At 48.2% G+C, this 13120-nt stretch overlaps 1 protein-coding gene across 5 annotated transcripts in view; it reads left to right on the top strand.

The window, feature by feature from the left end:
- STAT1 (signal transducer and activator of transcription 1) overlaps positions 1-13120 on the top strand; it is a 1320138-nt gene that overhangs the window by 81711 nt on the left and 1225307 nt on the right. For 4 of the 5 annotated variants that reach the window (XM_056535944.1, XM_056535945.1, XM_056535942.1 and 1 more), the window contains one exon: positions 452-580. In XM_056535944.1, the coding sequence (XP_056391919.1) occupies positions 453-580 (128 nt within the window). In that variant the 5' untranslated portion in view covers position 452. Of the gene's footprint in view, positions 1-451; positions 581-13120 lie in introns of those variants that run through there. The other variant, XM_056535947.1, reaches the window with a different exon arrangement.

A 13120-nucleotide genomic window follows, 5' to 3' on the forward strand; every position in this document is an offset into this window, starting at 1 on the left:
TATATGCCTATCCCTTAACATGATTTGCGCCACCTGTGGCAGGGGTTGCGCATCGCGGCACATGCGCGATCCCGGAGCCGGAAGAACTGCCATCACCCCCGGCGTCACGGCGACACTTCCGGACCTGCGCACCACTCCTACTGATGCCTGGATGATGCGACTCACCGCACATGCGCACCACACAACCCACACCACAAACGGCCCGCCTGTGCCATCTAGTGGTCAAATTCAATTAGTGCATTCCACTTCTAGTACATTAGTACAAATGAATAAATAAAGTGCAAGAATATAATACTAATTCATAAAGCTATATAATTTCATTATTAACTAATGTATGACCATATCAACAATAAATTATTGTTTTAATACATGATTGTCTTGTATTACCACATGATGTATATAACATAATAAATAAGCAATAAGAATAATGTTTTATTTCATACATATTCAGAATGGCTCAGTGGTATGAATTACAGCAGATTGATACCAAATTCCTGGAACAAGTCCACCAGTTATATGATGACAACTTTCCCATGGAGATCCGTCAATTCCTGGCACAATGGCTTGAAGCACAAGATTGGTAAGCACAATCAATGCATTTTACTACATTATACGCAGTTCTGTCAATAATAATGTTATTTGTAGATATGTGGAGGGAAAAAATTAATGGGTCTTGAACGAGCCTTGCTGTTGGTTCCACATAAAGGATTCCTGAGCCACCACAGTTGTAATGGTCTTTTTTTGTTTTATTTGGTACATATAAAATTGGACAGCGCATTTCGGCACTCATATGCACCCTTCCCAGTTTCAAAAACAGTCAGTCTCTGGTGTCTTGATACAACATGGAAGTGCTAATGTGTGTGGAAGAAATTTTGTTATCTTCTTAGTTAAAATGGATATGCCAGCCTGAAACATTTATCACCTATCCATTGAATATGTGATAAAAATGTAATTAGTGAGAGTCCAGCCTATGCCACTGATGGACACAGCTGAACTCTAGTGCCCCCCTCCCCCAACATATCTAAAATCAGCAGAATCATGTTTTATTCTAGTTAAACATTAATCCGGTTGTTCTAGAGTTTAATTAATTAAATAAATAAATAAATAGCAGTGGATTTACCTGTTTTAACGTGGATGCTTTGGTGACCACTCAATCTGCTTCCTTACTGATGCCGTGCCATTCTTGCTAGCATTAACGATAAGGCATGTGACTGCTGATGGCTGTGATCAGTTGCTGCGTACACATGCCTCCACAGTGCTCTATTGCTACCACTGCATCTGTACTGAAATGTTCAGTTAATGCTGATGTTTTTGTTGTAGTTTTTTTTATTTTAGGACATCTGCTGCTGCAATTTTCTTTAAAACAGCAGAGAAGCAGGCAACTCCACAAATCTCCGCACAAATGGAATGTTCACCATTATTTTTCAAAGGGTGGATACATTTTAGATCTTACACTGAATATCTTCTGCAGCAGGTTTTCATGCAGAAAGTGTTTGTGTCAGGCCATGTCCACACGGTGGAAGTTCCACTAGGAAATTCCGCCGTAACAGAGTCCCAGCGGGATTCTGCTGCACCATGCACACAGCGGAATTTCTGCGCTCGAAACATGTGCTGTTGAAATCTTAGTTTTGGTGTCCACAGGAACAATGAACAGGTTCTTCGGATTCTGCTCGGATCTCTCCAGCACTTGTGTATCTCCGGGTTTCCCATAGAGATGCATGAAGGGGGTGTGTCGACCACTTCTTTGTGCGATGGTCAACACAACTCCAGGCAAAAGAAGAGCCAGGGCGCCTTACAGGAGATCGCAGGGGTCCCATTAGATAGGGGAAAACTGGACTACTATTGTAATGTGCTGGTGAATGCACATTATTTAACCCCTTAAGGACCAAGGCAATTAAGCCTGTTATTACAAAATAACTCTGGTAACGTTTGGCCAATCACAATAATTCTGACATTGTTTTTTTGTCACAGAAAGAAACATGTATTAGCACCACCAGGGACTGCTCTGATCCTGATGAATATATCCATCATGTTGTGGGAATAAGCACCTTCTTTTTTTTTATTTTTTTTTTCAATTCTTTATTTAGATTTTCAATAATGTCATAACAAAGATGTAAAACAGTTGTCACTATTCGGCTGGCTGGAGGTGGATCCTCTGTGCCAGAGAGGGATTGGCGTGGACCGTGTCGGTGGACTGGTTCTAAGTTGCTACTGGTTTTCACCAGAGCCCGCCGCAAAGCGGGATGGTCTTGCAGCGGCGGTAGCAACCAGGTCGTATCCACCGGCAACGGCTCAACCTCTCTGACTGCTGAGATAAGCGCGGTACAAGGGAGTAGACAAAAGCAAGGTCGGATGTAGCAGAAGGTCAGGGCAGGCAGCAAGGATCGTAGTCAGGGGCAACGGCAGGAGGTCTGGAACACTGTCTAGGAACACACAAGGGAACGCTTTCACTGGCACAATGGCAACAAGATCCGGCAAGGGAGTGCAGGGGAAGTGAGGTATAAATAGGGAAGTGCACAAGTGAAGGTACTGATTAAAACCCATGCGCCAATCAGTGGCGCAGCGGCCCTTTAAATCGCAAAGACCCGGCGCGCGCGCGCCGGAACAGCACAGACGGGGAACGAGTCTGGTAAGTGGGTCGGGATGCGCATCGCGAGCGGGCACGTCCCGCATCACGAATCGCATCCCGGCTGGGAACATTATCGCAGCACACCCGGTCAGCAGGTCTGACCGGGGCGCTGCGAATGAGAGAACGCTGTGAGCGCTCCGGGGAGGAGCGGGGACCCGGAGCGCTCAGCGTAACAGTACCCCCCCCCTTGGGTCTCCCCCTCTTTTTGGTACCTGAGAATTTGAGGATAAGGTTTTTGTCAAGGATGTTGTCCTCGGGTTCCCATGACCTCTCCTCTGGGCCGCAATTCTCCCAATCAACAAGAATTTTTTTTTTACCTTTAAATTTCTTTCACCGAAAAGATGTCAGAGGACCCGGAAACAGGAGTGGGAGCAACAACCTTGGGAGAGAATCGGTTAAGGATGAGTGGTTTAAGGAGAGAGACATGGAAAGCATTGTGAATACGGAGAGAAGGAGGAAGAAGGAGTTTGTAAGAGACAGGGTTGATTTGGCACTTGATTTTGAAAGGACCAAGATAACGTGGTCCCAGTTTATAACTGGGGACACAAAAGCGGACATACTTGGCGGAGAGCCATACTTTGTCTCCGGGAGAAAAAATGGGGGGGAATTTTTCTTTTTCTATCGACATGTTTCTTCATCCGGAATGAGGCCTGTAGGAGAGAATTTTGAGTCTCTTTCCAGATGGTGGAGAAGTCCCGAGTCACCTCATCAACAGCGGTCAAACCAGAAGGCATGGGAGTGGGAAGGGGGGGAAGAGGATGACGGCAGTACACCACAAAAAATGGGGATTCAGCGGAAGACTAAGAGACTATGAAATTGTACGAGAATTCGGCCTATGGTAGAAGATCGGCCCAGTCATCCTGGCGGGAGGAAACAAAATGTCGCAAATTGTCACCCAGAACCTGATTAATTATTTCCACTTGCCCATTGGATTGGGGATGATAAGAAGACGAGAAGTTTAATTTGATTTTAAGTTGATTACAGAGGGCCCTCCAGAATTTTGACACAAATTGAACGCCTCTATCCGAGACGATATGCGTAGGAAGCCCGTGAAGGCGAAAAATGTGTATACAATTTTTTTCGCCAACTGAGGCGCAGAAGGAAGACCTGGAAGAGGGATAAAATGTGCCATCTTGGAGAATCGATCAACGACCACCCAAATAACTGTGTTGCCACGGGATAAAGGTAAGTCAGTAATAAAGTCCATACCAATCTGAGACCATGGTCGCTCAGGAACAGGCAGAGGATGGAGGAGACCAGCAGGCTTCTGGCGAGGGGTCTTGTCCCGGGCACAGACTGTACAAGCCCGCACGAAATCAACAACATCAGCTTCCAGGGTAGGCCACCAATAAAATCGAGAGATGAGCAGGATGGATTTTTTGATGCCAGCATGGCCTGCGAGGTGTGAGGAGTGTCCCCACTTGAGAATGGCGTGGCGTGGAGAGACGAAGGTCTTCCCTGGAGGAGTTTGTCTGATGGAGGCTGGAGAAGTGGAGATCAGACAGTCCGGAGGAATAATGTGTTGCGAGGAAGCTTCCACTTCAGAGGCATCCGAGAGGGCGTCAGCCCTAATGTTCTTGTCAGCAGGGCGAAAATGAATTTCAAAGTTAAAACGGGCAAAGAACAACGACCACCTAGCCTAGCGAGGGTTCAGCCGTTGAGCAGACTGAAAATAAGAGAGATTCTTGTGATCAGTGTATATAATAACTGGATATTTGGATCCCTCCAGCAGGTGCCTCCATTCTTCAAGCGCCAATTTTATGGCCAGTAGTTCTCGATCACCAATGGAGTAGTTTTTCTCCGCCGGAGAGAAGGTCCTAGAAAAGAAACCACAAGTAACAGCATGTCCGGAAGAATTTTTCTGTAGGAGTACTGCTCCAGCTCCCACCGAGGAGGCGTCTACCTCCAGCGAGAAGGGCCTAGATGGATCAGGTCTGGAGAGTACGGGAGCAGAAGAAAAGGCAGTTTTGAGATGATTGAATGCATCTTCCGCTTGAGGAGGCCAGGACTTAGGGTTGGCGTTTTTCTTGGTTAGGGCCACGATAGGGGCCACAATAGTGGAAAAATGCGGAATAAATTGTCTGTAATAATTGGCAAACCCCCAAAAACTTTGGATAGCACGGAGTCCGGAGGGGCGTGGCCAATCCAATACGGCTGATAGTTTGTCTGGGTCGATTTGGAGTCCCTGGCCAGAGACTAAGTATCCTAGGAAGGGAAGAGATTGACATTCAAAGAGACATTTTTCCATTTTGGCATATAATTGATTGTCCCGAAGTCTCTGAAGAACCATGCGGACATGCCGGCGGTGTTCTTCTAGGTTAGCAGAAAAAATCTAAATATCGTCCAGGTAGACCACAACACAGGTATATAGAAGATCACGAAAAATTTCATTTACAAAGTCTTGGAAGACGGCAGGGGCGTTGCAAAGCCCAAAGGGCATAACCAGATATTCAAAGTGTCCATCTCTGGTGTTAAACGCGGTCTTCCACTTGTCCCCCTCCCTGATGCGGATGAGATTATATGCACCTCTTAAGTCCAGCTTGGTAAAGATGTGGGCGCCTCGTAGGCGGTCAAAGAGTTCCGAGATAAGAGGTAGGGGATAGCGTTTTTTTACAGTGATTTTATTAAGTCCGCGGTAATCAATGCAAGGACGTAAGGAGCCGTCTTTTTTGGAAACGAAGAAAAATCCAGCTCCGGCAGGGGAGGAAGACTTGCGGATAAACCCCTTTTTTAAATTCTCTTGGATGTACTCCGACATGGCTTGTGTTTCCGGAGCAGACAGAGGATAGATTCTGCCCCGGGGTGGAGTAGTACCAGGGAGGAGGTCAATAGGACAGTCATAAGGCCTGTGAGGAGGCAAAGTCTCTGCTTGTTTTTTGCAAAAAACATCAGCATAGTCCAGATAGGCCTTGGGGAGACCAGGTATCGGAGGAGCCACAGGGTCTAGACTGACAGTACAGGGAGCAGGCTTAAGACAGTTCTTGTGGCAAGTAGTACCCCAGTTCTTGATCTCACCGGTGGTCCAATCAAGGGTTGGGGAATGGCATTGAAGCCACGGTAGTCCAAGAAGAATTTCCGAAGTGCAGTTAGAGAGGACCAGAAATTCAATCTTTTCGTGATGGGGTCCAATGCACATTAAGAGGGGTTCCGTGCGGTAACGCACAGTATAGTCCAATCTTTCATTATTAACAGAGGCGATGTAGAGGGGTCTGGCGAGACTGGTCACTGGGATGTTGAACCTGTTGATGAAAGAGGCCAAAATAAAATTTCCTGCAGATCCGGAATCCAAGAAGGCCACAGCTGAGAATGAGAAGGTAGAATAAGAAATCCGCACAGGCACAGTAAGACGTGGAGAAGCAGAGTTCACATGAAGCGCTGTCTCACCTTTGTGCGGAGTCGGAGTGCGTCTTTCCTGACGTGGAGGTCGGATAGGACAATCCTTCAAGAAATGTTCGGTACTGGCACAGTACAGGCAAAGGTTCTCCATGCGGCGTTGTGTCCTCTCTTGAGGTGTCAAGCGAGACCGGTCAACTTGCATAGCCTCCACGGCGGAAGGCACAGGAACGGATTGCAGTGGACCAGAGGAGAGAGGAGCAGGGGAGAGAAACCACCTTGTGCGAACAAAGTCCATATCCTGGCGGAGCTCCTGACGCCTTTCGGAAAACGCATGTCAATGCGGGTGGCAAGATGAATAAGTTCATGCAGGTTAGCAGGGATTTCTCGTGCAGCCAGCACATCTTTGATGTTGCTGGATAGGCCTTTTTTAAAGGTCGCGCAGAGGGCCTCGTTATTCCAGGACAATTCGGAGGCGAGAGTACGGAATTGGATTGCGTACTCGCCAACAGAAGAATTACCCTGGACCAGGTTCAGCAGGGCAGTCTCGGCAGAAGAGGCTCGGGCAGGTTCCTCGAAGACACTTCGAATCTCCGTGAAGAAAGAGTGTACAAAGGCAGTGACAGGATCATTGCGGTCCCAGAGCGGTGTGGCCCATGACAGGGCTTTCCCAGACAGAAGGCTGACTACGAAAACCACCTTTGACCTTTCAGTGGGAAATTGGTCCGACATCATCTCCAAATGCAGGGAACATTGTGAAAGAAAACCACGGCAAAATTTAGAGTCCCCATCAAATTTGTCCGGCAATGATAAACGGAGGCTGGATGCGGCCACTCGCTGCGGAGGAGGTGCAGGAGCTGGCGGAGGAGATGGTTGCTGAAGCTGTGGTAGAAGCTGCTGTAGCATCACGGTCAGTTGAGACAGCTGGTGGCCTTGTTGCGCTATCTGTTGCGACTGCTGGGCGACCACCGTGGTGAGGTCAGCGACAACTGGCAGCGAGACCTCAGCGGGATCCATGGCCGGATCTACTGTCACGATTCGGCTGGCTGGAGGTGGATCCTCTGTGCCAGAGAGTGATTGGCGTGGACCGTGTCGGTGGACCAGTTCTAAGTTGCTACTGGTTTTCACCAGAGCGGGATGGTCTTGCAGCGGCCGTAGCAACCAGGTCGTATCCACCGGCAACGGCTCAACCTCTCTGACTGCTGAGATAAGCGCGGTACAAGGGAGTAGACAAAAGCAAGGTCAGACTTGGCAGAAGGTCAGGGCAGGCAGCAAGGATCGTAGTCAGGGGCAACGGCAGGAGGTCTGGAACACAGGCTAGGAACACACAAGGGAACGCTTTCACTGGCACAATGGCAACAAGATCCGGCAAGGGAGTGCAGGGGAAGTGAGGTATAAATAGGGAAGTGCACAGGTGAAGGTACTGATTAAAACCCATGCGCCAATCAGTGGCACAGCGGCCCTTTAAATCGCAAAGACCCGGCGCGCGCGCGCCCTAGGGAGCGGGGCCGCGCGCGCCGGGACACCACAGACGGCGAACGAGTCTGGTAAGCGGGTCGGGATGCGCATCGCGAGCGGGCACGTCCCGCATCGCGAATCGCATCCCGGCTGGGAACATTATCGCAGCGCACCCGGTCAGCAGGTCTGACCGGGGCGCTGCGAATGGGAGAACGCTGTGAGCGATCCGGGGAGGAGCGGGGACCCGGAGCGCTCGGCGTAACAACAGTAAATCAAAGCAGACTTTGAACAACAGGTACAGAGCATTTGATTCGTTCAAACAAGGTTCTACTACTGTCCTGGCTCAGTTTACATGTCTAGTAATGGTACCTTCAAGCCCATAAATGTGATAAAAGCAGATTATATGTTGTCATCTGGGGGTCCTTTCTAGCCTCCAAAGCGGCTTTGAATCTGTAGGATAAATGCGTTTTCCAGATCACACCAACTCAACTTTAAACAGAAAATTATCTAAATAATAATCCAAGATGAATCAGAATCATTAAGAGCACTGAATACAGAAAAGAGGAAGAAAAAGTTAGGAAGAGAAGAAAAGAGTTAAGAGAGGACAAAGGGGAAAGGGGGGGGGACAAGGGAGGGGGGATGGGGGTGAATAAGCAAGGCAGTCGGAAGTCTGTGTCATAAAGTTAATATTGTATCTATTCCGTACTAGTACTTGTGGCGTCTGTACTGAACTGTGTTTCGTCTCTATAATGTAGCCAGGGATACCACGTCTTGAAGTATTTATCATAAGAGCGGTTACTCCAACTAGACGATTCTTCCAATCTACAAATACTACCCACTTTAGCTAGCCATTCATGTAATGTCGGACGTTAGGTTGTCTCCAGTGCAATGGGATCAAAAGTTTTCTGCTGCCAACAAATGGGCTAAAAGAGAATGTTTGTGCAGTGTAGCTCCCTGGTGTGGTAGGCCTAAAAGTACTAATTGTGGGGTCAGTTGTACCTTTTCATCCAGGATCAGGTCTATGAGTCACCCCACCTCTCCCCAGAAATCTGCTATCGCCGGACATGACCACCACAAGTGAGACAGTGAACCAGTGTGTTTGCATCCTCGCCAGCATTCGTTCGTAGGGGACAAGCCCCAGTGGTGCAGTAGTTCTGGGGTTCTGTACCATCTAGAAATAAGTTTAAAATGGTTTTCTTGAAGTTTCACACATCTGGAGAAGCAGTGAGCATTTTTCAATACGGTCGTTCTCTCTTCCTTTGTCAGAGAAAGTCCCAACTCTTTCTCCCACGATACCAAATACATAGGGTCCGCACCCTCCCCCTCCTTATTGATATGAGAGCGTATAAATGGGAGTCTGATTTTGGACTCCGCCACAGACTGCAAGGCTATTTCTAGCCAAGTGGGATCTTTCCTGATGACGTACACCTTAAGCATTGTTTGGCATGAGCTTCGCACAGCTTGGGCGTGTAAGAAGTGTAATGTTCTGTTGGGCAGAAGGGAGTGTATGAGGTCTTGGGTCGGTGGGGTGTTCTCAGGGGACAAGGTCTTAATTGGAACCTGAGTAAGTTTAGACCAGATGTCTGAGGGCACGGACACTGGGCAAGGGGGAAGGCAGGGGATCAAAGAGCTAGGCATCAATGGAGAGATCGTGTGAGAGGTAGTCGCATCCCACCGTCTTTGCCTGTCAAAGGTCTTCTTAACCGTTAACGTACCCACTAACACAGGATTGTTATCTTAGAGATGAGGTCAGCCGTGGGCAACCAAACCGCCCGCAGGGCCGAAGAACTGTCCGTAATCAATTGTTGGGTCTCTAAAGTGTTGCCCTGCAGAAGGCTAGTACCCGAGGAAACCTCCACCCATCTTTGTAAGTGTGTCATTGTATAGAGTTGTGCTATGTCATGGACTCCCAACCCCCCCTGGCGCTTTGGCTTAATTAGTAGTGAGTGCGGCAGGCGACGACGTTTGGAAAACCATAGGAAGGAAGAAAACACTCGCTTCCACTGGAGGAGATGGGTCGAGGGTAGTTTTAACGGTGCCATACGGAGTAGATAGAGTATGGAGGGAACCACGTAGGTTTGGAGTAAATTTCGTCTCCCTATCCAGGAGAGGAATGGAAGGTTATAGGAATCGAGTTGCCGTTTGATTTTTATCGAGTAGCGGAGGGTAGTTAAGTTGGAATAATTTAGATTAGGTTCGCGGGGAGCGCTATATCCAAATACTTAATGCTTTCCATGGGCCACTTGTAGGGGGAAATGTCTTTTCAAATCTGCAAGCAGGCCCGGAGGGACCGACATGTTCAGTACCTCTGATTTAGTGCAATTTACTTTGAAGTTTGATAATACCCCATATCCGTCTAGGACACGTTGTATTTTGGGCAGAACCTCTATTGGGTTTGTAATTAGTAATAGCAGATCGTCTGCGAAGGCAGCAGCTAAGTGTGTATGCCCCCCCCATTGTAAGCCCTCGTATACCTTCCTCCTGTCTAAGTTACTGAAGCAACATTACTATGATGTAAAGGGACGGGGACAGGGGGCACCCCTGTCGGGTCCCGTTATGGATGTCAAAGGAAGGGGAGAGTGTCCTGTTCACATTTATCCTCGCACTGGGTGTTCCATATAGGGACATGATAGCCTTCGTGAATCTATCGGGTATGCCTAATTTTTGCAGAACTGCCACCATGTAATCCCAGGCTACTCTGTTGAATGCCTTCTCGGCATCGGTGCCGAGAAGGACCAGGGGGATATTGGTTGTATTGGCATGTAACACATAAAGAATTGTGCCTCCCCTCCCTCCCCTTGACAAAGCCGGATTGGTCCGGATGTATAAGATCTGGTAAATGTTTGCTTAAACGGTTGGTAAGGAGCTTGGCCCAAATTTTAATGTCAAGGTTCAGTAAAGAAATTGGCCTATAGCTTGAGCAGAGGGACAAGTCCTTACCTTCCTTAGGCAATATTGTAATATGGGCTTCTAAGGATTGTTTCGGGAGCGCAGTGCCGCTCAGCAACTCATTGCACCAGTTAGTAAGATGTTGTAGGAGGACTGGTTGAAATTTTTTTCAAATAGAGGAGGCTGAACCCATCTGGTCCAAGGCTTTTTCTGATGGGGAATGAGTTTAGCACCGCGAGGGCTTCAAAGAACATGGGGTCAGTAAAGCCTGACCTTCCTCAATGGACAGTCGCGGCAATTGGAGGTCATTCAAAAAGGTTTGTATGGCCCTTCTTCTCTCCTCACCTATCCCGCCTGCCGACTCAATATTGTAAAGAGAGTTATAGTAGTTTTGAAAGGCTATGGCTATTTGCTTCGTGTTGGATTGGGACTTCCCACCCCCTACAATGATCTTAGGTATAAAGGCTCTATCCCTTTTCTTTTTAATCAAGGCTGACATGAGGCGCCCCCCCTTGTCCCCGTGGAGAAAGAGTTTTTGTTGAAACCTCACAACATTGTTAGCATGTTGCTTGTTTAGGATACCTTTAAGGCGTTCGCGTAAGGGCGTCAGCCTACTTTCCCTCTCACTCTGCGGCGCACTATGCAGGGTCCTCTCGAGGCGTGCTATGTCGGTCAAGGGGCATCTCTGGAGATACATTTAATGCGAAGAAGGAGTTAAACTGTTCTGTCTGCTTGCCCATCGCCACCTCATCTGTCAATAGTGATTCATTAAGTCGCCAAGTCCAGTCTCTTGTTTTGGATGTGGGACAAAGAGAGGGGGGCCTGTATTGGGGAGTGGGCTGAGAGGGTGCGAGATGTAATGTTAGCACTAATCAAGCTCGGCAAGATGCTTTTGTGGCAGAATAAGTAATTGAGCCTGTGGGAGGACGAGTGTGGGGCAGAGTAAAAGGAATATGTGTGTTCCGAGAGATGGAGAGATCTCCACACGTCTATTAGACCTAAATCCATCAATTTGTTCTTCAAGGTTTGCAGGGCTGCCGGAGACACCGAGGAACGCTTGGTAGAGGAGTCCATTATCGGATCTAGGGCTAAATTGAGGTCAGCCCAAAATATTATAGGGCCTTCCGCAAAGACACGCAGTCTCGCCATAGTCCCCAGCAGCCACCGAACCTGTTGTGTATTGGGTGCATATATAGAAGCAAAGGTGTACGTAATCGACCCTACTTTACCTTTCAAAAACAGTGAGCGGCCATCGCCTCCATCGCAGCTCTCCTGGAGGGTGAAGGGTACGTCCCTGTGGAATGCAACCGTAACGCTTCTGGAAGATGAGTTGGCACTGCAGCTATGGAACAAGAAGAGAAGTATTGAGTGGGAAGTTTAGGCAGTCTGTCATGCTTAAAAGGTGTTTCCTGTAAAAACAACACTGATACCTTGTCTTTTTTCAGGAGAGACAAAACTCCATGTCTCTTGGCAGGAGAATTAAATCCTTTAATATTATATGAACAGAACTTCACTTGTGCCATAAAAGTCTACAGATCACTCAGTGAACTGGGCTATATCGGTATGTCGATGTTGTGAAGGCGCAGGGGGATAGGTGTGGTGGGTGAGAATGTGGGGTTGATTGGGCGGAAGATAAGTATGTAAATGGTGGGTGGGATTAAAGGAAGGAAGTAGGAGCAGGAAAAAGAGAAGCAGCGGAAGGGGTGAGAGGAAGGGAAAGATCCCTAGAGTCAGGGAAGATAAGATAATAGAAGAGAGAAGAACAGCAAAAGCAAGCAACCCTAAATGGGTTGCGTCAAGAGCCTAAGTAGGCTCTTTCGGGTGAGGAATACAAAAACCACCAGGAGGGTGGTAGGATGGGAGCGGTCGAAATCTCCGACTGACAGCCCTCAAGTATCAATTACGATATATTGAACTAAGCAAATATACAATGAGACTTCGTACAGTTCTACCTATTTGGCAGATATAGGTATATCATGGGACTGTGAAGACATCCTAAATGCAAAGACTGTAAATGTAACAGGTCTACCAGTAATGTCACGGAAAGGAACAAAAATGAGGGGGGGGGGGGGAGGATGGAGGAGGTGGGAATGAAAGGGTGGGGAAAGAGGTGGGGGGAGGGGCATTGGGAGAGGGAGGGGGGAAAAGGGGAGTGGAAAGAGCAAAGGAGGGGTGCGTTAGGAGGGGGGGGGGGAAGGGGAGAGAGGAGGGGGTTGAGTGTGAACGGGTGGGAGAAGGGGAGGGGGATGAAGGTAAAGTCAGAGGTTACACGGAGTGCAGAGCTCCAGGAAGGCAACGGGGGGGAATTGGTGGGGTGGTGGGTTATGGATACAGAGTGTTAGACACGAATGTGCACATGGGAACATGTAAACATTAGAATACAGAGTAAACAACAATGTAATAGTAACAATCTAACCAGTGTGCCTAGAGGTAAGTTTAAACCTTTTGACCTTTAGAGCAGTTATCTAGCCCCCGGGTAGAAGAGATGGACTGGGAGGGGAGCCAGACAACATGAGCACACATATCATCCTCCATCAGCGAGTACATGCACATTCTAAGGTATGTTATCAAGAAATAATGACTATACGTTGACTAGTCCAGAATAATTTGGTGATGCATATAGTGTTCATTAAGAATACATCAGATCAAGACAGACATCTTACGTAGGGAGGGGTGGGCATTACTCCCCCACTTGTCGCTGGAGGGGGAAGGGGGGAAATAGCGAGTAGTCTGGCTGCTGCGGGCATAGGGGGCCCATTACTCCCTAATAATATAGCCCTGGGGGGGGGGGGGGGGAGGAGAAGGTAGGCA

The sequence above is a fragment of the Hyla sarda genome, chromosome 8 (genome assembly GCF_029499605.1).
Source record: "Hyla sarda isolate aHylSar1 chromosome 8, aHylSar1.hap1, whole genome shotgun sequence".
NCBI lineage: Eukaryota > Metazoa > Chordata > Amphibia > Anura > Hylidae > Hyla > Hyla sarda.